General features: G+C 38.4%; 10 protein-coding genes across 10 annotated transcripts; 6 read left to right on the forward strand and 4 right to left on the reverse strand. All coding sequences in view use genetic code 12, as the record gives it.

Annotated features, from left to right (window-relative positions):
- Positions 1-220: 220 nt before the first annotated feature.
- Positions 221-907, forward strand: SPR1 (Spr1p; the record flags this gene model as incomplete). The annotated part of the gene is made up of 1 exon (XM_051813460.1): positions 221-907. One exon carries the CDS (start codon positions 221-223, stop codon positions 905-907), a length of 687 nt encoding a protein of 228 aa, XP_051672847.1.
- An 875-nt stretch (positions 908-1782) lies between these two features.
- CANMA_001489 (uncharacterized protein) lies at positions 1783-2420 on the forward strand (the record flags this gene model as incomplete). Its single annotated transcript, XM_051813462.1, has 2 exons — positions 1783-1785; positions 1869-2420. The coding sequence occupies 2 exons, from the start codon at positions 1783-1785 to the stop codon at positions 2418-2420; spliced, it is 555 nt and encodes a 184-aa protein (XP_051672848.1).
- Positions 2421-3358: 938 nt separating this feature from the next.
- On the forward strand, positions 3359-7669 carry LTE1 (mitotic regulator; the record flags this gene model as incomplete). The annotated part of the gene is made up of 1 exon (XM_051813463.1): positions 3359-7669. The coding sequence occupies one exon, from the start codon at positions 3359-3361 to the stop codon at positions 7667-7669; it is 4311 nt and encodes a 1436-aa protein (XP_051672849.1).
- Positions 7670-7832: 163 nt separating this feature from the next.
- Positions 7833-9818, reverse strand: AMO2 (Amo2p; the record flags this gene model as incomplete). Its single annotated transcript, XM_051813464.1, has 1 exon — positions 7833-9818. The coding sequence occupies one exon, from the start codon at positions 9816-9818 to the stop codon at positions 7833-7835; it is 1986 nt and encodes a 661-aa protein (XP_051672850.1).
- A 2171-nt stretch (positions 9819-11989) lies between these two features.
- PEX22 (Pex22p) lies at positions 11990-12535 on the forward strand (the record flags this gene model as incomplete). The annotated part of the gene is made up of 1 exon (XM_051813465.1): positions 11990-12535. One exon carries the CDS (start codon positions 11990-11992, stop codon positions 12533-12535), a length of 546 nt encoding a protein of 181 aa, XP_051672851.1.
- A 612-nt stretch (positions 12536-13147) lies between these two features.
- On the reverse strand, positions 13148-14029 carry FRP3 (putative ammonium permease; the record flags this gene model as incomplete). The annotated part of the gene is made up of 1 exon (XM_051813466.1): positions 13148-14029. The coding sequence occupies one exon, from the start codon at positions 14027-14029 to the stop codon at positions 13148-13150; it is 882 nt and encodes a 293-aa protein (XP_051672852.1).
- A 3208-nt stretch (positions 14030-17237) lies between these two features.
- Positions 17238-18242, forward strand: CANMA_001494 (uncharacterized protein; the record flags this gene model as incomplete). Its single annotated transcript, XM_051813467.1, has 1 exon — positions 17238-18242. One exon carries the CDS (start codon positions 17238-17240, stop codon positions 18240-18242), a length of 1005 nt encoding a protein of 334 aa, XP_051672853.1.
- A 199-nt stretch (positions 18243-18441) lies between these two features.
- CANMA_001495 (uncharacterized protein) lies at positions 18442-18654 on the reverse strand (the record flags this gene model as incomplete). Its single annotated transcript, XM_051813468.1, has 1 exon — positions 18442-18654. One exon carries the CDS (start codon positions 18652-18654, stop codon positions 18442-18444), a length of 213 nt encoding a protein of 70 aa, XP_051672854.1.
- A 1343-nt stretch (positions 18655-19997) lies between these two features.
- Positions 19998-21917, forward strand: DBF2 (serine/threonine-protein kinase; the record flags this gene model as incomplete). The annotated part of the gene is made up of 1 exon (XM_051813469.1): positions 19998-21917. One exon carries the CDS (start codon positions 19998-20000, stop codon positions 21915-21917), a length of 1920 nt encoding a protein of 639 aa, XP_051672855.1.
- A 43-nt stretch (positions 21918-21960) lies between these two features.
- On the reverse strand, positions 21961-22632 carry CANMA_001497 (exosome non-catalytic core subunit; the record flags this gene model as incomplete). The annotated part of the gene is made up of 1 exon (XM_051813470.1): positions 21961-22632. One exon carries the CDS (start codon positions 22630-22632, stop codon positions 21961-21963), a length of 672 nt encoding a protein of 223 aa, XP_051672856.1.
- Between the last annotated feature and the right edge of the window lie 56 nt (positions 22633-22688).

Here is a 22688-nt window from a genome sequence, read left to right on the forward strand (position 1 = left end):
GTAAAAATAGGAAGTACACAAACTCTAGCTGCAAAAATAGCCACAAATACGAAAAGACTCCGATTACAGCTAACACACCACGGTCATATTCGTTACAATGCATTTATACTTCACTTGCCTATGTCTTATCACTTTCAAGTTTTGTACTTCGCGAGTGATTTTTCCATCGCACAAACTGACCCAACAAGAAAGGGCTTTGTGTATTGATGATTTTCACCATATGAAAGCAAGATCCACATATGAAAGTTTGCCCAAAGTTTACGGGGTCAACTTGGGTGGATGGCTTGTAACAGAACCTTGGATTACACCTTCACTTTTTGAGACAGTAGAGAAGAGGTCTGGCCAACTTCCGGTTGACGAATACAATATATGTACCATCCTTCAAATCAAAGCAAAATCTTTTTTAAACTATCACTGGGACACGTTTTACACTGAATCTGATCTTGTAAAAATAGCTGGCTTGGGGTTAAACCTGATAAGAATACCTGTGGGATATTGGTCTTTCGGTTTATTACCAGATGATCCGTATATTCACGGACAAGAAAAGTATCTTGATTTGGCAATAGAGTGGGCAGAGAGATACAACATGAAGGTGCAAATTGGACTCCATGGTCTCCCAGGAAGTCAAAATGGATTTGATAATTCGGGATTTAGAACTGATAAACCTCAGTGGCTTGAAAATAAAGAGAACATGAATTTGGCCTACAAGGTTGTCGATTATATATTAAACAAGTATGGAAATATGCCAATTATACACAGCATTCAGGTCGTCAATGAGCCAATGGGGTGGATATTGAACAGAACAAAACTCTTGGACCTTTACCGTTTTGCCATAACTCCATTTGAAGAAAAGCATCTCAAGGCAAAACTAGTGTTGCATGATGCATTTTATTGCATGGAATTTTGATCTGATTTTGAGGGTGATTTTATTTTAGACCATCACTTGTACGAACGTTTCACTGAATGGGAAAATCAACTATATCTTCAAAGAGCATCTAGAGAACGTCAGAAGGCAGAGCATGAGATTGAAGAACACTGAACATCCTAGTATAGTTGGTGAATTCTCAGGTTCTTTAGATGATTGCACAAGGTTTCTAAATGGTGTGGGTAGAGGTTCAATGTGGGAAGTGATCTATTTAACAAACCACAAGGGGTGCTGCGATGGAAAAGATGATCCTGATAACATCACAGACAAAGGCGAGATAAGCCTATTTTTGAAACAGTAGTTTTATGATTTTGAAGAAAATGGTCTAGGCTGGATATTCTGGTGTTGGAAGACTGAGAAGTCTATAGTTTGGGATATGCAACGATTGGCGGAAAACAATATGTTACCAATTCCCTTGAAATTGTTTCCTAATGGAAATAAGACGAAAACTGAAAGCTCTTGGATACATTTAGTCAATGAGAGCTTTGAAGAGCAAATGTAACAGCCACTTTTTGCCAACGTCACAGTTTTTAAAGCAAAATCTTCAGCATTATGTTTTCCTTCAAGTTTGCTATCATTGTTTATGATTTTGCAAAGATTCTGGCATTAAAAATCACCTGCATAGTGGCATATTATAAATGACGAATGAGGAGAGATAGAATTGAACCTAATTAGAGGTTTTAAGAAATATGGACTAGTTCCAATGTTGGCACTCCCTACTATGGAATGACTGTACTTACTTTTGGCTGCAAAAGATAATATAACCTTATAGGATTTGACGCAAGAAGAGAGAGAAAAAAAAATCTACGAAAATCATCTCATCAACATCATCAAGCATCAAGCAACAGATATTAACAATGGTATGTCTCAACTGAATAGGTTATTATGAGCACTTTCTTATCAAAGAACCCTCCAGAAACTAAGTGACTAACACTATCAATAGGTGAAAATAAAGAAAAAATCTACCTTAAGAGATAAATCGCAACGTAAATCGCAACTTGCCAATAAGATTTCGGAATTTAAGGAATCATCACAACCACAAGATGAACCAGACTATCATGAAAACCCGTTGCTTAAAATTGCAAAAACTACAAAGAAGCAGAAGCAGCAAGAGAAAAGTGACAAGTTTATCAACAACTTGGTAAATAAAGTTACATTCAATACCAGTGGAAGTATTAGTAAGTCTTCATTGCGTAGACAAAAGAGGAAACAAAGGGAGCAGTTGAAGCCAAAGATGGATGAATTATTGCTGAGTTTGCCCACTGGAGAAGAGCCGCAAACTAAGCTGACAAGATTGGTCCAGATGCCAAAAACCGAGTTTGTTGATAATACTACAAAGACAAAGTCTAACAAACCCAACCCAACGAAGACCACGGGCCACAAAAAAATTATGATAGAAGAGCATAAGAATTTTGGTAACGTTTTGAAGAATCCCGAGTTTAGAAAGTCTCCATTTGATGCATTGAAAAGTGCAATTAAACAAAATATGAGTTAGGTTATGGCCTAGAGTAATATAGATGAGGCGTTGACTCTACGTGATGGAACAAATTAGTCCAGATGATGTATTGCGTTGCTTTATAACAACCGCATCAGGAGACGACTAGTCTGGGGATGATGGTGAAGTTAGGCACTCCTTCTACTAAGTTACACACCTTTTGTTGTGAGTGGATCGCAAGCGACACACTTTTTTATGAATAGTTTGACGCGGAATCAAAGTTTCCAAAGCCTTGTCTGATGCACGATTGAGCCAAAAGCATGAACTAAGAACGGCAATTTTTTTTTTCATGTGCAACTTGTCTGAGGAGGAAATGCTTAATGCGTACAAATTGTGTACTGCGCTAGAAAATAGCGCTCAAGTAAGTAGTAGCACTATGTATCCGTGTGTGTCTTTGGCAAAATCAGGTTGATTTGTTTTTAAGAAGTAGTTTGAATGGGATCGTATACGATATTAATATTTGACAATGGAGTAGTAGATTACACGACATGAGTCGTCTAACCAGACCCTATTCTTCTTCTAGGCTTGCCTTGTCAAAAAAGAAAAAATAGAAAAAGAAGAAAACATTTCGTGTATTGAACACAAAAATAATAAAACAAAATGTAAACAACAACAACAACAACAAATCAAAATACAAAATACAAAATACATAGTAAAAAAAATTTAATTGTGTGTTAAAAGAATTTATACGAAACCACAACAAAAACATAACAAAAAGCAAAGAGGCAACATTTAGCATTTCTTGTCACTTTAGATATTGAATTTTAGTCAATTTACATTGTTGAATAGAGAGAGAGTATACAAACCATTTCATTTTTTTTTTTTAGTTTTTAGAAAGGCTCAAGAAAATCAGCATAAGGAAAAGCTCAATTCATACCTTACATTTGTCATACCGTCACCTTTCAGTTCAACATTAAGAAACAACTGCCATCAAGAAGATGGAAAAACAGGTTTCAGATTCAGTTCAATTGGATGAACAGCGCTTGGACATGAGCAATCAGTGGAGTAAACAAGCTGATGAACAACACTATCCAATGCCCAACATGGCTTCGACGGATTCCCGAGCGGCAAATCCTCAAAATTATGATCAGAGCGACCAATCTAACCAAAGTCCAGCGTCCCAGCAAAAGTTACCAGAACCTGATATAGAAAGCTTAGAAGCTGAAGCAAATCATATCACGAAATCATTGTCAGATATGGGCATCTGTCAACAACACATGACACCCGACTATCAATACAATAGACATAATGAATCGATATACGATGATGAGACGCTATTTCCTTGTTTACCAACTGACAATTCCGAAACAAAATTGGTCAAATACGATGAGCAGAATCCGGGGCTTATTAACCACGCTACCCTCCTAGCATTGGTTGTACAAATGACCTCACCCGAAGTGATAGATTACAATCTTTTAAGTGACTTTTTTCTAACGTATAGGATATTTTCGAACAGCGTTGATATAATGCATCTATTGATAACCAGGCTAATTTGGTCGCTACAATATGTCAACTCAGGCACCGAAGCCAATATCAAAATTGGCAAATTAGTCTTGCTTCGAACGTTTGTGGTGTTGCGGCATTGGATAATCAACTATTTCGTTGACGATTTTGATAACAATCACCAACTATGTGACCTATTTTCACTGACAATAAACAGCCTTATAACGGAGTCAAATTTAGTTTGCAAAGAGAATTTCAGAGATCCAGGAAACTATGCTTACGTAGCCAAGATTCTTGGTGAGTTGAAAATGCATTGGCTTACATTATTGAACAAGTTTTGGCTCCTTGGTCTAGATTCAAATAGGATCATAACTGAGAACAGCATCTTGACATACAAATTACCCTTGACGGGTGATCTCAAGAACTCCAAGAGACTTTCAAAATCAAATACAGAAATGTCGATACATACAAATCCTTCGTATCGTCGGTCAGCCATGCTCTCTTTGTATGATCTGAAAACACATCACAAAATGCTTATATTCGACGACGATTCAAGCCAAGAAGAGAACCCACAATTCTCCATAAACAATCTTTTGCTACACCATCAGTCATCGCGCATGTCGATCAACAATAAAATCCATGAAATGCAAAAACAAAAGAGACTAATTAAATCACCCATTTTTAGCTCTTCGTTTGAATACTCGGCAAAGTCCTCTCCCTTTTTTGCTTCTGACTTGGCCCACACACCATCTACCCCAAAAAATTGCTCCCCAAGGAATAAAAGAATTCTAGCTCAATCCACAAGGCACAATAGAATGGTGATTAAGGACTCATCATTGGATTTGAGGAAAACCAAGACCACTACTACTCGTCCAAAAGACTCCAGCTCAGATCTGCGCACACCCACTAAAAGCCGAAAAGCGGTGCCTGATCCATGCAAAGAAGTTGGATTTTCGACAAATGGTAATGTAAAGCTCCCAACATCAAAAGTGTCAACAATAATTCCACCAACTCCAGTCAAGAAAATGGATTGTAAAATTGTCAAGGACAGCTTGTTTGGGCCAGATATGGATGAGGATCAGCTACTGCCCCCGGTTTTCGATGGATCACATCATGACGAGTTTTCGAGAAAAAGGTCAATCAAAAAGCTTATGGACGGTTGGAAGAGGTCACTCTCAGCACATTCTCGTAGTTCCGACATGGAGCTCAAGCCCTCGCCTATGACTCAAAGAGAGCATTCATCATCCAATGTCTCTAGTAACAACAACCTCGAGAATTTGATAAGTAGTGCTATGCAGGTGGTGGATGCGAGAAATATTGGAAATCGAGTCGATGTATTGAGTGCCAGAATCGTTGACGAATTGGAGTACTTGATACAGTACTATACTAATGAGTCAAATTCCAATAGTATTATCCATGAAGTTGATGGTTGTTTTATCGATGAAGATGGTGATAGGTTTGTGGATGTTCCTGGAGAAGCTGATATTAGCAATCAAGAAGTTGACTTGGAGCCCATTGAAGTTTCAAATGATAATGATAATGAGGATGATGTTGACATCAACGACCTCTCGGAATTGAACATAATAAAGATTGATAACCTAATAAATGACAAGGAGGATGGGCCAGTTCAGACGATTAAAGTGCAGCGAAACATATCTGAAAACATACTCGACGAATTAAATTTTTCAGGTGAATCGTTTCAAAAGGCTGCAAGTATAAATTGGAACGACGATGACGTTGTTGATTTAGATGCATCGGCCGAAAGAGAAACCATTTTACTGCAAGGAGAAGCTGATGAATTTTGCATAACAAATGAATCAAAAGGAAGAGATAGCCAGCAGCTTGACGCACCCAACTTTAATTTCCAACAATCTACCCAGTCGTTTGAGACTTCAACTATATCCACTCCTAGTAATATTACCCTGTATAATGCCGAAGTGGCCGAATTGGGTATACCCATGAGTCCACCATCAGAGAAACCAAAGAGGATAAGTGGAATCGAGGGAAAGCGCTCAAGCATTGTTTATAACAAGAGATTCTCGAGGTTGTCACGAAACTCCATAGGATCTGGTGTCAGGAGAGAGTCACTAGCATCGTATATTAGTTACGACTCGGTTTTTTCAATAACCAACGACAGCAATCCAGCCAAGCCTGATACGATGAACACAGGTCTCAAAAAGAAAACAGGGTTTAACAATCTCAGAGGAGGCGAGTTAGAAAATGAGTTGGGTCCTTCCATTAAATTAAGTCCGTCACAAACATCTCGCCAAACGTCAAAGAGTTCAAAACGAAGCGTAAGGTTTAGCGTTCTACGTGCACTTACAGAGCTTCCTTTCAATGAAGTTGATATCCATTCTGATGAGAACCATCCATCGCGTTATTCCTCGGCCGATATGGCAAACAACTCCATTTTCTCCGTTGCCATGAGAAGTAAACGAGAGTCAAACAGAGCTGAGTACGCTCAGAACACAGCTGTCACTGGATCATCAGGCAATTCAATCGTAATACCAGGTATAAGCTCCTATGCATTGAAGGAGTTGGCAGCCATCCCAGATGAGACCATGAGATCGATGGAGGATCCCGTGGAGTATGCATTTAATAAGTTGGAGGGGAAGAATGTGCCAACATTTACCCCGAAGCGGAAAGATCATGAAGATGACGACAGTGAAATTCCAATGGAAGATACGGAAGCTATTCTTCAGCAGATAAATGACGCGAAATCAGAAGATGGCATTGACTCAACTTTTGATCTCAGTAATGTGGCTCCATTGACACCAATAAGAATGCACGCCACACTCAAGACGGATAGCACTGGCCACCATTCAACGTCGACTCCGGAAAAGAACTTAAATATGGAAGTATTTGATTTTCAACAGCCAGGCAAGATTAATAACTCCGAGGTCTCAGAGCACCCTTCGCCCAAAATAATCTTGGACAATTATTCCCCTTCGAGTGATCTATTGTCTGTCAGAAATATTATGGACAATAATGCTCACATTTCGTTTGTTTTGTCCTTTGATTCAAAGTCATTGGCCGATCACTTTACAGTGATTGAAAAAGATATGTTGCAGGAAGTGGATTGGAAGGACTTGATTGAACTAAAATGGAATAAGAAGTTGACACCGGTTAACAGTTGGCTAGAGATCATAGTCAATGATGATTACTACATCAAGAATAAAGGAGTCAACTTGGTTATTGCCAGGTTCAATTTAATGGTTAATTGGATTATATCGGAAATCCTTCTCACTCAAAGCGAAGTCGAACGTATCAATATAGTTTCCCGTTTCATCCATATCGCCCAGCACTGTTTAACTTTACAAAACTATGGGACGTTGATGCAAGTAATCCTAGCATTGACATCACAAAAAGTTCAGGGGTTCAAAAGCACATGGCGCAACTTACCGCCGGGTGATATATTGACTTTGAAAACGTTGGAGGAGTTGGCTTCACCATTGAAAAATTTCTTGAATATCAGATTGTCCATTAATCATATTACACCATCCAAAGGATGTATTCCCTTTGTTGGCTTGTACTTGTCAGATTTAACTTTCAATGCAGAAAGGCCCAGTTTCGTTACCAAGAAAAGCACCGATGATGCCAATGATGTGATAAATTTCTCAAAATTTAGAACTTCGGTGCACATTGTCAAATCATTATCACAATGTATTGAATGGTCAAGTAATTACCAGATTGAAATTCAGCCCGACTTGTTGTCAAAGTGTTTGTACATTAAGTCCTTGGACGAGGAGGAGATGAATTATTGTACTTTGTACATGCAAGACTCAACAAAACTATTCAATTCTTAAATACGTTTAAAAAACAAAACAACCTTTAATAGATATTTAATAATACAATTAATATGATTAGGAGCTCCTTCTCTTTCTACAAAACACTTTAAAATCTATATCATACATTTTATTCCTATATTAATAATAAAAATGAAATCAATCCAACCAGAGCGACACAACCCTATATTTTAGTTTTACAACAAGCATCATTACCTTCTCCCTCAACCAAGACACTCTTGTTGAAAGCATTGTTTGCTTGAGGAAGGTCCAAAGCTGGGTTTCTATCAAAGAAGTTGAATGGGGCCAATTGAATGTTGTGGGTTTCAACAGGCATAACGGGGAAATCTTCAACTCTTGGGATGTGGGTGAATCCCAAAGTGGCCCAAACAACACAATCCTCATTTCTAACATTGTCAATACCGTTAGCCCACACGCCAACACCAGTATCCTTTTGGGACTGGTTAGTGAATTCACCAGCAGCGTACAATTCATGATCGCGGTATTTGGTGACCCAAACTTGTTGAGTGGCGAATGTAGCTCTCTTAGTGTTGAATGAGTCTCTATCGGCCAACAACATTTGTCTTGCTGGCATATTGATCTTGTATCCAACCGGGGTTTTTGAAACTGGGTTGATGATGTTTTCATTGATGATCTTGCAGGTTCTGTTTGTAAAGGGTGATTGCTCAACATAACCGGCTTTCTCAATAAAGTGACGGTCACTGACAAAACCAGTACCAAATGGATTCAAGTCCTTGTCCTTTGGCAACTTCTTGGTGTCATCATAGACAACTGTGTTTTTGTGTCCATCCACTGCTGGATCAATTCTGAATGACAAGATGTGTTGATGGTACGCAGCCATACAGTTTGGTGCAACAATGGTACCCCATGGGACCTTGACGTTTTCATCAATTGGCATAGTTGACAAGATACCGGTGGCTCTAGTTTCAATATCGATAGAACCATCGGTGACAAATTTCAAGTTGATGATGTACTCATAGTTAGCAACAGTGGCAATTGTTTGGACGATAAAGATTCTCTTTCTGGCAACAACAGCATTCAAAGTTCTGTAGTTGACATGCTTGTACAACAACCCATCATCTTGCTCGTGCATACAAACAGTGTTTGGAATAATAACTGGTTCACCATTGGCATCGATACTGTGACCATCCATGTACTTGATAACACCCAAACAGTCGCATCCCAAGTTTAATCTATTACCAAAGGCACCGAATCCGCAATCACCCAAATCAAAAGCTTGTTTTCTGTGGTATGGTTTTCTTGGATCACCGTATGGAACAGTCATTTCAGATAAGGAGATTCTGTAAAACACTTGTCTACCTTTGAACCAAACATCATAAACAGCAAAACCTTCTCTACAGGTTGGGGCGACTCTGAATTCCCAACCTTGCCATTTAACTTTACCGTCCTTGACAGTAAAGGATGGCCCTTCTGGTTGAGAAATCAACAAAGGCTTGACATCTCTTGGAACCGATTCACCGTTCAAGTCTGGGTGGTATTCCCTACATGGAACTTCTTGCCATGGCCCAGTTGGGACTGTTGTTTCGTCAAACCCACCAGGTAATAAATCCATTCTGACAAACTTTTTGGTAAAGGCTTCAAAAACGGGGGAGAATTTCAATGGCAAGGAGTAGTGATTTGATTCACTGTGTCCATTGCCTGCCAAAACGTACATAAAGCATTGAATCAAAAGTCTCTTTTCGTTTGGATCATCAGTAGCATAAATCCAAGGGTCGTTTCTAACGGTGTATCCTTTGGGCAATTTCAACTTTTCCACTTCTGCCTTGACAGCTGGGTGGTTGTTGCAATATTCTTCAATTTCCATCATATCATCTGGCAAGTGTGGACCAACTACACCTTTTGGTTGTTTAACCTTGGTGATGACATGACCAGCAGTAACATTGACCAAGGCCTTGTTAAAGTCAAACGTATTGGTGTAGTAGTAGCAGTAAAATACTCTTGGAATGTTTGGAGTTGGCAAGCCTTCTCTTTCAGCGCTAATGTAGTCAACCATGGACTTCTTTGGAGGGTCGCACCTATCAATCTGAACAAAGTGGACATTAGCAGATGCCGGATAAGAATCCTTAACTAACTTTGAAGCTAATCTAATCTCGTAATCCCTAGCTTGAGTAAATGGGTGGAGTGACATTATGGAAATGGAACTAGTTGTGTAGTAGTGAAAGTTCTGTTTTCTCAAACCAGTTGGAATAATTTGCAAGACTTATGGCTCCATTTATATACATCTCAAACTCTGTTCAACGTGTTATCGGTAAACAACACAGTTGAAAAATAATTATTACACAAAGGAGATAATTTCGGTGAATGCGACGCTATAATTTTAAATCACCTTCTCAATGAGGATAATGCGCTAACAAAACCTTTTATGGTAACTACATACCCCGTTTACTTTTCTTTGCAATATGCCATAAAAAAAATCACCAGACCGTTATGGTTGCAGAAGTTAGGTATTAAGGTTTCATGCTACCAGGTTTCGTGGGAAACTAAAGTTTTCAGATCAGAAGGTATTATTGTGGCGTTCAGAGTGAGTAGTGGCACTTACTGGAAGTAGAATGAAAGTGTGGTTGAAGGAACATTAGCAACAAATGAGCTGGACTTTTGGTTGGATTCTGGAATGCCTAACTACCTAGCATGTGCCAGACTTGATTCTCGAGTTGGCTAAACCAGGAAGGCGGACCGTTAATCATGCGCGTAACTGTACCGCTTTGGGAAATACAAAGCGCAAAGTATATTTGATTAGGCATGTTCCATTTGCGCTCGCATTTGGTTGGTTACACATTTTTGTGGTGGTTACAATCTTGCCGATAATGGTGTCATATCTACACGGAGAGTGCATAACATAGATAGATTGAAAGTGGGTGTGCAGCTCCGTGAGATGCATAGTGTTCCCACACACACGATTGATTACTGTAGTGTTTATTGATACAGTTGTTTCACTTGCAAACGGCAGCGGCTTACTGCGAAGAGCAGACGATTCTAGTATCCAGCTATAATAGAATAACACCTTAGTTTGTAATCAAATTCGCTTTGCGTTGGGCGCTTTAAGAATTCACGAACAGTTGTTTTTCGATGGACCAAATTTGAAATATACTCTCTGCCCCGCTTACCAAACTGAGGGGAAATACATGCGGTAATTGAAGAGGCGGGGAAGAATAAATGTTGTAACGATGGTACAAGTAGCCTGTAATTGACCATGCTGTCATTATTAAGGTCGTAATTGGGTGATCTGAATGGCAGAGTGTCAAGTACTACATAGTTCACAAGGAGAGGCTTGTGCACGCTTCAACGAGAAATGTGATGCCATATATAATACGAAAAGTAACGCTTGTCTTGTAGCTGTTGCTGTCAAAGAATGATGAAGACTACTCACCCAGGTTAAAGTATCTTCTTCCCACATGTCCATACAAATCAAGCTACTACCAGCAAGGACTTTATTTTAGAGATTAGTTGAATTTGATGGTTCTTTGATAGTCATAATGCTATGCAAACTTCCATCCACTTACAATGCATTATAGCTATCGCTATTTCGTAAGACGAAAACAACTACAGTTTCACCAAATGTCTCATTTTTAAATGACATACTTGATGTGGAGAAGCACACTAATGATAGGGGTGAAAAAAAGGAGGTTTCACCTTCTCCCCACCTTTCCCCTTCACCATAGTTTAAAATTTTGTTGGGAACTTTGTGAAGGGAAAAAAAGAAGGGAATCGGTCACGTGAACATATTGAATGGCATTGCTACCTTATAATATTTAAATAGCTTTTGTTGGCTGATCGTATCAGATGATTTTAGCACCTTACAAAAAGGATCTCGACAGGGGGGAACAAACTGAGAAACTTATAAACCAATATTTTGTATTTATCTAAAACACTTTTTTTACCAATGTGCTAAGTTTGTTCAGCAGTTTATCCTATTATCCCTTGACATATCCTTATTGGCCGTGTCTGCAAAAACACATTCAAAGGCTTTAAACGAAAAACGTACAAGGAAAAGAAATTTAAAAAGAAATTCAAAAATTCTCTCAACAAAATTTTGGCAATCATTTTCTACACTTTGGGTTCAAAGTTTATATATATATATCCCCTAGCAATAGAAAGATTAACACACGACTTGAGAATAGGTCTCCTGAGTTTGAACCACGACAAATAGGACCATAATTCACGAATCGATAAGCAGCAACATATATCATACCCACACTTTCATTAAGTTGACATTTTGTGGTACAGTTAGACAAACAAAGTAATATACAACACAACTACATCAAACCACCCAAGGCATTTATACACATAGTACCGTTCAGAATGATGAGCAGAAAAGCACAAAGAAATCCTACATTGTACTTGGCCGCCCTAATAGCCACTTCAGCAGTGGCGATTTCGTACAAAGTGTATGACTCGTATATCAAGCCCCAACCAAAATCAACACAAGGAACAGATACTAACGACAAGTCGTTGACATCAGAGACCAAATCATTCACCATATCGAAAAAGTACCTCAATAAATCGATAGCAATAACGCTTTCATCATCGTTCCTATCGTCACAATTACCACTCAATGAGATCCTAACGACGCAAGAAAACATATTATTTATAATCCCACCCAATTTGAATGAAGATGATTTGAATTTGACCATACCACCAAATTTCAAATTACTTAAGTGCTCAAATGTACAAGGCTATTTACAAATATTGAAGAATTTGAAGCCTGATTGTTTGTTGTTGTGCAGTGATGATTTGGGTATCAATTATAATAGTTTATCGCTGGATTTGCGTAATTTTATTCGAACTATAATCAATGTCGAACAAGATCAGGATTTGTTGTTGCAAGTGAGGCCAGTGTTTAGCTGATGAGAGAGGGAGAAAATGGTGAAGTTAGCTCTTTTGGTGTGTTTGAGTGGAGATACTCAGCATGCCATATACACATCAGCGTTTGAGTTTAGGTCTTTTATATAGGAAGCGAAGCATAATTATAATACATACACTTAATACACTAATCACTCTTATCTCTTTTCACTTATCAGGTCAAACTTACCCAATGTTTAGCAACGCAGGGTAACTTTTTAACTGCCACCATTTTGACATTGATGTCACAAATCGATGATTTCACGTTTTGAATTGAGAACGATAATGAACAAGTCTCGATAACGGGATAAGAAGATAGAGTGAGCCTCTATTTATAGTCCACCATGAAGGTGTGAACAACAGCTCAATTACCATTTGCGAAAAGAACATGCCAAGATTATACTACATCTGCTTAATAGAATAACCCTCCATCAACCAAAAGAGTAAACAACAAGCTATACAGCGGGTTCACAAAATAAATAAATAATTAAATTACAATCTCCTCTTCTCCTCTCTCTCTCTCTCTCCCTCCTTTACGGTCATAAACAATTAAAATATATTAATAAATTAAGCAATGGATCCTCTTAAGATTAATAGAAGAATTGAAATATCTTTCATTTAAGCTTCAGTCTTCTTTTCTTTTCTTCCTCTCCAACGGTCTTCCAAATCTGGCAAAGGAAGGGCTTTGACAACAAGATAACTGTTTTGTGGGTTAGCAATACCGGCATAAGCATTGTACCAAGCAGCAAAAGCACTCAACAATCCAAAGACACCACCAGCTTTAGTAACACCAGTTTTGCCAGCAATTTCTCCAATACCCAACAACAAGAACGCCAATGTCAAAAAAAAGAATATAGAAAAGAATGCCAAAGTAGACTTAAGTGTCATAATCATCATGAAAAACGTAAAAATAGCCCAAGCAAGAAGGAAAAGACCAACGGCAAACGCAAGCTCTTGATCATGTCCTTCGTAAGCAGCAACAATACCAAATGCAGGCACTTGAATCGAAGCCCAAGACATCCAGAATCCCCCGTAGGAACACAAAGCAACACCACCAAAGGTGTTTCCCAACACAAGTTCAAAAAATCCAGCAAGTAATTGAGCAGCACCACCATAGAAATAAGCCAAACCAACAAGAATGTTTGGAATGTGGACACCTCTAGCACCACAATTGATCAAACTAAGGACAAAAGTAGTTAAAGCAAACCCACTCAACCCCAATGGAGCTGGGTTAGCATATTCAGGCTTTTGTGGTGGAGCCAAACCTGGGTTCATCATACCACCGAAAGCCTGGGCCAAATCGGAACGCAAATATCTCTCATTACCAAAGTAGATGTAGTCTCCATCGGATCGAACTTCTCCCCAGTGTGGCCCGTATACATCCTTGTTTGGATTTTGAGCTGTCGATTGTCCCTGGTTATTACCTTCATTGTAGGGAGTAATTTCGTCTTGAGTGTCGACGTTGGGAGCGGGTGCTTGTTGTGGTTCAGTAGTAGACATTGTATATATGTATTAATTGAAATAAGCAAACTGTTTTAATAGCAAGCAAGAAAATCCTTTTTTGGGGTATTATAATGTGATAAACTAGGCTAGCTATGTAGTACAATATAGGAAAAGTTGTGAAAGAGAATTTAGAAAAAAACCTGGGGATGAAAGAAGGAACTTTTAGATTGTATTATATATATATTACAATTTAGGAAACCCCATCGGGTGATTTAATAATTTGTTTTGTCGTTTGTTGTGAAACGCTCTGTCTCCAGAAAAATAAAATTTTTTAAATTGTTACACAAACGTATACTAACTCTTTGGTCTATTTTTTATTCTTTTTTTTTCTTTGTTCTCTCTGCTGTCTTTTTGTTACTATGTATTTTTGTTTGTGGTGGTGAAATTTAAGTACGTTGTGGTGGTGGTGGTGGTGTAAGTGGTGTAGTGATTGTTCTCTTAGTTTACGTCAATGATACACAAAACAGCATTAAAAACCTTCCTCTACACTGGTAAAAAAACTCCCCGGGAGGTCTAAATAGACGAGAGATCTCCTTCGGTAACTCTACTGCTTAAAGGTTTTCTTTTCGTCTATTGGTTCAAGTGTATCAGCTCGTTTAAGTAGATACTGTTCAGGTAAGGAGATATTATGCACGACTCCAGGTCCTTTGTTATTGTTTCTATTATGCAATAATATACAAGACATTACATGCAGAAAAACAATAGCTTTGTACTATTAGAAAAGAAGAAAAATGAGTTCAATAACGTGTGGTGGTGGGAGTGGTAAAGATGGTGGTGGTGGTGACGGTATGCACACGATAGTAGTTAAGCACTTTAGAAATTTTAAAGTTTAGAGATACTAGCCAATCATTTATGTCCGGCATTTCCCACACTAGCGACAATTTAAAATAAATAAATAAATAAATAAATAAGAAGCTTAGCTTTTTATGGGTGGATTAGGAAAACTCCGAAGTTTTTCTTGACACCTGGAAAAATAACAAGTGCAAAGTAAAACCCCAACCAAAGACACAGAGGTGCAAGGAACAGACAGCCCACAGCTTTGGAATGCAATTGCACACAAACAACCTCTCTCAATAAGGTATAAACACTGAGTTATGGTGGTGAGGTAAGTCGCTTTTGCTTATAGCATATTGGCGTATATAAACGTGAATATATTTTAAAGTTGTGGTGGTCTAATTTTAATAAATAAAAGGTGGGTTTGTTGTTCTTATTGTGTTTGCATTTTTCTTCCAATGTGTCATTCATTCATTTCATTACATTACTACTCAACAAAAAATAAAAAAATGAAAATATTAAAAATAAATTAAAAATAAATTTAAAATCTAACTAAAAACGCCATGGCTTATGTAAAATGTTACATAACACACACACAGAAAGAGACAAAAATAATAGAACGTTTCTTTTAACAGCCAAATTCAAAAAGGGATATATATGATGTATCCTCCTTGTAGTAACACAGAAAGTGGTACAACTTGCAGTTTAAACTCTCCATACAAACTAACTCTCTATCATCTATCTTTTCTCAAACCAAAGTATCTGAAAGAAGAACAGGTTAACATCAACCAGCTTTAATGGCTAGAACATTTCTGACAACGCATATTGTCACATCACATCCACCTGCTTTTCGTATTGATAAATCGTCCCATTTGGAGCTTTAGTCAGTGACGCCTCAAAGAGCTTTTACACATGAACTTGTAAAATTATTCATATGTACAGTTTAAATGTGGTGTTATTATTTTAGTTTTTGTGACTCTAATGTGCATTGTCGAAGAGTCTGTAGCTTCTGTTATGAGGAACGACTCTTACCTTTTTTGGTTGTTAAAAATCCCTGTAGAGCATCACAAGCACAGAAAAATACCTCAAGTTTACTCCAGAAGGTGTAGACTTTTACAACTTTGTTGATAAAGGAGTTTTGCTTTGATCATCTTTGTTGAACCCCAGAAGTGTGCACTTTTTTCCTGGGCAAGAATAAATAAAAAATAAATAAAAAAAGTCCGAGCGAACGTTTGAGATGGAAACCCCCACGAATCGGTCTAATCGGTTTTACACCACCACAAACTAACCGACCAAGGAAAAAGTGTTGGAAACTAAAGAAGTATACTAATTGTTTTGTATGAAGAGGCTCGGTATTACCACAAAACAGCTAGATCCGTCTCTTTTTCCTTAAAAGCTCCTGAAAATAGATTAAATACAAAATGGTTAGATGCATAGTTTAGGTAAGGTGATTTCTTTAATCAGCAGCCTTTAGTAAAATTAACCCGTAAAAAAAGAACATCAGACTTTTGCATTGCATAGCATGACTTTTTCCTTTGTTTATATCACCAAATTAGGCTGAGAGTTAAACATTGATTTAGTTGAGCTATCGGTGCCAACGATTCTTACACGTGAGGAAATATTAAACGATACTTCAGGTAGGTAAACTTTGATGGCGTCACCACCACCATTTCATCAAATCCATAAAATACCTGTCAAGTGAAAGCTAGGTTCAAACTTTTCCTACTTCATTGCAATCGCTCCTTTCAGTCTTCTTCGGCATGAACGGTTATGAAAATGTCATGGAATATTGTCAATCAAACCTCCAAGATCTTTTACATTTACAGTTTAAACGAATGACGTGGAATCTTTGGTTTATAATTGGGGACGATCAGTAGCTTTTGGATTAATGCTTTCCTTGCGACCATAGAGTGAGAGGAAAGAAGTTATTGGATTCTGATGCGAAAACGAGTTAAGTAATAATTTCTTATTGACAAGAGTAGCAAACTTGTCTCCTCTTATTAGATAAATAAGACCCAAATATCGGAGCTTGTATGCATATGAGTTATGTAATGCTTCTTTACTGTTGCCAAAGAGCACTTCCAGTATATGACAATACCACCAGCAGGAACAGGCCCTTGAGAACCTGACTGAGGAGAAAATGAAATTAAGTCAATTTGATTGGTTCATTCAGTTCCCATTGGTGTTATCAACTTACTTGACAGATAGCTGTGGCTCGCCTGGCGCTTGCCAACGAGATCAAATTTCTGCGAGTGTCGAGAATGCGGAGATGGAGAGGCGGATTTAACACAACGCGCACAAAGCCACAGTTGCTACACCTTACTAATCATTTCGAATCGGGGAAGTACATAAGACACCAATTGCTGCCAGAAATACCTCCTTCATCATTTAAAACTAAGCACCTTACATTAACTTACAACAACTCAACAAGATGGTCGTGTTTGTAACTGGGGCAACAGGCTACATTGCACAACACGTAGTCAAGGAACTTTTGAAAGAAGGATACGAAGTTGTTGGATCAGTCAGATCGAAGGAAAAGGGAGAGTACTTATCAAACTTGATTAAATCAGATAAATTCACCTATGCAGTGGTTCCCGATATTGTGAAAAAGGGAGGATTTGATGAAGTTTTACAAGAGAATGATTCCATTGACTCCTTCATCCACACTGCAAGTCCAGTTGACTTTGAAGTCGACGACATTCAAACTGGTCTTTTGGACCCGGCAATAGAGGGCACCAAGAACGTATTACTTGCAGTTGAAAAGTACGGCAAGAATGTAAAAAACGTGGTTGTCACTTCATCAGTAGCTGCCGTTCGTGATTTGAGTGGAAACAAACCTTCAAACAGTCTCATCGATGAGTCCTCATGGAATGATATTTCCCTTGAGCAAGGCCTCAAGAATACTAAGTTAGGCTACGCTGCTGCCAAAACTTTTGCCGAAAAGGAAGTATGGAAGTTTGCTGATGCACATAAAGGTACCTGGAATGTAACAACCGTGAACCCAACTTTTGTTTTTGGACCGCAAGCATATAACGTGCAAAACAAGGCTCATTTAAACCATTCTGCCGAGTTTGTCAACGAAATATTAAAGTTGGGACCGGATGACAGCATTGGCTCTTTTGCAGGATTATTCATTGACGTTAGAGATATCGCTAAAGCACATGTAGCTGCTATAAAAAGGCCAGCTGGGTTTAACGGTCAACGGCTATTACTCATTGATTCGCCATGGACGAAGCAGCTTCTTGCTGTCATTATCAACAAACATTTCCCCAAGCTTAACATTCCGAGGGGAAGTCCTGATAAGAGTGATCTCGAATTGAAAGAGGCTGATCTTAAGTGGGATAACACGAAAACAAAGAAGCTTTTGAATTTTGATTTTATTCCACTTGAAAAGTCAGTGGTTGATGCAGCTCAACAGATTCTCGATGCAAAGTAATACCAGGTATTTTACAATTTGACTCGATGTATAAGTGAATAAATTAATAGAGCCTTATATTTTGAATAGAGATTGACTAAAATTTCCCTTTCTTTTCAATGATGCTGAGGGGTATAATTCAATCTACGACAAATAGCCATTTAGTCAAAGTTCATTTATTAAGAAGCCTTACACACAGCAGTACATAGCAACCGGCAATCTACTTTGATTCTGACTTTTCATCTTTTGAGTCGGTTTTACCACTTTCCTTACCATCGCCCTTGTGATTTTCTTGATAGGCGGAGTAAGCTTCTTTGGCACTGTCTTGGAAATTGTCACCTTTGGAAAAAGCTTGGAAGGCATCCTTGGCGTCTTCTTGGGTAATTTTACCTGACTTGTATAATTGTTCTCCTTGTTTAAGTAATGAATCCATTGTTGATGTAGTATAAAGTGGTGATGTCGACAATAGTTTTCTATTTCTCAAAATTTGATTTCGTTACTTCCTTATTTATATTCTCGACAATACGGAAAACAATAAAAGGTCGTGAAAATTGTAATCTGAAATTCGAAAATTTTGGTCCAGGTTATTTGGTTACACAAACTAGTCTTTAAATCGCTTTTTGGACGTGAAGAATTGTGATAGTTTCTGTATAAGCTTCACTGCGTTGAACGTAAGGTAACCTTAGAGCTTGCATAGTAATCGTATTTGACTTTTTCAAAGAGGTCTCAGGTGGGTTAACTGGCTAGCACTTTCTTTGTCTTCTTTGTCTTCTCTGTTTCTAGAGAGGATGGACCTTCACGTAGTAGTACGCGTTTTGTGTAATCGAAGCTTTTCGAGTCTCTACAAAAATAAATGACCTGGCCGTTTTGCTCCACAGACGTAGCTGATTCTCGATTTTAGGTCTCTGGCAATAACAACGACTAGCTTATCTCAACCCGCTTCTGCTGTATCGTGGTCCATTTGGTTTTCCCCAGTAGAGAGCCAGCTACCTACAAATGACATCAGAGGTTCTGCCAGCATGTCAATGGTGTTAACAAGGTAATCTCTGAAACTACTGTGGCACTTAATCTCCTAGATCTATATGCATGATGGAGTGACAAATTCAAGGAAGCTTTTGCTTAGGTGTCCTGGGTAAAACAAAGGCACTAATGAATTGATTGTTTGATCCCTCCACCAAAAAGACTTCGCATTTCACCGCTCATAATTGTACCTCTAATTCTTGCACTATGAACAACTTGAGCTAAGCAACGAGACACCTACACGATAGCAATGGGAAAGACAGAATTTAGTCTCCTTGGCTTGGGAATGTTGCAATTGTCCTTGCTAAATAACTGAGTGCAACAATATACATGGTAGCGCTTTGGCCACCCGATTGGGTGAATTAATTACGAGAATTTCTTTTTCTTTTCCTATTTTAGCGAAATGTAAACAAATCGAAACAGATCAAAAAATAGATAGACATTAAAGTGTAGATTGGTTTTTATTGTGATGGAATGCTTTATAACAGTGTTTACATTGCTTTACTCAATTTAACGCTTTAAAAAATTAACATCTAGACTGGAATTTCATCTTGGAACTTCACTTGCAGCTTTTGCTTTCATATTTAAACCCGGCTGATTTGTATTACTTCTTTCCTACACAGGTGCCATTCAGAAAACGGATTATTAGTTTTATCAGCGAGAGGCATATCCAAAACAAACCATAGCTAACCAAATCTAGCTGATAAAGCTCTTGTGGCAGCAATATAGAATAATAGAGCTTCATCAACTTCAATAATGACTAGCTTTTTCTCCCGGTCTCCCAGACATCAACAAACCCAAGATATGGGAGATATTTCCCAATCGATGGAGAATGTTTCCATTTCAAGCAACATGATGGATATTGATACCAGCTATAGATCGCCAACTCACAATAAGTCCATCTACGGCACTTACAACTCTAGTCCCACTAGAGCCCATATCAACAAGGAAAACATAACACCAATGAACTCACCAACCAAATCCATCGTTCACAACTCACCAGCTGTTGGAACCCCGTATGCTAAGAATAAGTACTACCAATCGCTGCAACCTTCAACTCCAACTCCAGTACACCAATACGACGTTCTTGCTGCCAGTAACAACAACCAAAACAGGAGACGGACTCTCCAAGACAACATCAACCAATTGCAACCACCTCCAAACCAAAAGCACAAGCTATCACAAGAAGAGTTTTATAAACGCGTTAATGATCCAAAAACTAAAAGGTTAGCTTCAGTGGCGCAGTTGTACTTTTTAGATTATTACTGCGATATGTTTGATTATGTCATTAGCAGAAGAGAACGATCAAATTTAGTCGAGAACAAGCTCCTTAGTGACTCCAACCTCAGCAAAGACCCACAAAGACAGCAATTGGAATGGAAAAACTACATAGGTCGGGAAAGAGCTTTGTTGAGGAAAAGGAGATTGAAACCAAAACACAAGGATTTTGAAATGATTACTCAAGTTGGCCAAGGTGGCTATGGACAGGTCTTTTTAGCTAGAAAGAAGGACACGCGTGAAATCTGTGCATTGAAGGTATTGAACAAAAAATTGCTAGTTAAATTGGATGAGACGAGACATGTTTTGACAGAAAGAGACATATTGACAAATACGAGAAGCGATTGGTTGGTGAAGCTTTTATACGCATTTCAGGATCCAGAGAAAGTATTCTTGGCAATGGAATTTGTTCCAGGAGGCGATTTTAGAACATTGCTAAACAACACGGGTTACTTAATACCACCACATGCTAGATTCTACATTAGCGAAATGTTTGCTGCTGTCAATTCTCTCCATGAATTGGGGTTTACTCATCGTGATTTAAAGCCAGAAAACTTTTTGATTGATTCAAAAGGTCATATCAAATTGACTGATTTTGGATTGGCTGCGGGCACTGTGTCAAATGACCGAATCGAATCGATGAGGTTGAGGTTGAAGAATTTAGAGGACTTGGAGGAGTATCAAGTTCCATCGAGGATGATGATGGAAAGACAAAAGATTTTCAAACAAAGTCAAGGCCATCACAACCTAGCCAACTCTATAGTTGGATCTCCGGACTATATGGCTTTGGAAGTATTAGAGGGGAAAAGCTACGATTACACTATTGACTACTGGTCATTGGGATGCATGTTATTTGAAGCTTTATGTGGTTATCCTCCTTTTTCAGGATCAAAACAGGATGAGACTTACCACAACTTGAAAAATTGGAAGACCGCATTGCGCAGACCACAAACAAAAGACGGTAGGTACGTGTTTAGCGACCGTACGTGGGGTTTGATTACCAAGTTGATTGCATCTCCAGCCGGTAGGTTACGTACCTTCAAACAAGTTCAGCAAATGGCATATTTTGCAGATGTCAAGAGCTGGAACAACTTGAGAGAACGTACACCACCATTCACGCCTCAATTGGACAACGAAGAGGATGCTGGATACTTTGATGATTTCGAAGACGAAGAGATGATGATGAAGTACAAAGACGTGTTTGCCAGACAAGAGCAAAATGAACAGTTGTTGGAGAGAGGCAATGCCAAAAAGATTGGCCAAAACAACTTTATTGGATTTACATTCAAGCATAAGTCGAATCCAAATAACAAATTTGGTACTGGCGAAATTAATCTTTTGAATATGGGGACCGGAGAGACTAATTCAAGGTTGAATCCATTGGCTACTTTATATTAAAGACTATTAACTATTTTTTTTTTGCATAATCTACAAGAGACTTTTATACTTTTTTACCGCTCCATATGTAGTCGTTTTCTATCTTTGTTTCTATAGCTTTCCTTTGCGATTTGTGTAGTTCCTCTACCATCGAGACACTCTTTGAGATCAAATCAAACAACTGGGATTCGTCAAACTCTCCAGCACTCTCCAAAAGTAACAATTTGTCAGCTTTTCCTTCATCTATACTGAAACAAACGACGTGATGCGAATCGCTCGTAGCGATAACATCTCCTGTGGGATCCTTTATCAAATTGCCCATATTCATGCAGACACTTGTAGATGCAAAGCCCAGGTACAAGGCCAAATCAGCATCAATCAATGCTAAGTAACAACCGTTTATTGCTGCATTCAATTCGTTGCATGTATATTCTGGCTGCTCATCAACGACCAAGAACTGAACCACTATTTGAACCAATTGTCGAGGATATTTATACCGTATTATGAGCGACTGAAGTAACGATCGTAACTTATCTTCGAGCAACTTTTCTCTAGTGGTGGAAAGTCCACGAGCAGGACGAACTATTATTTCAAGACTGGCTTGTGTAGGTAGCTCTTGACGCACTTTGGGCTCGATTGGGCCTGAAACGGATACCAAGCACTTTGTCCCATTTATCGTTAATTCGGCTGATCCATCAGCGTTGCTTAGGACAGATGTATTTACTTTGAAGGACATGTTGGGTAACTCTATGATATCATATCATCGCATACAAATTTTTGGACTTCTAATTT

This window comes from Candida margitis (assembly GCF_024628925.1).
Source record: "Candida margitis strain CBS 14175 chromosome Unknown scaffold6, whole genome shotgun sequence".
NCBI lineage: Eukaryota > Fungi > Ascomycota > Pichiomycetes > Serinales > Debaryomycetaceae > Lodderomyces > Lodderomyces margitis.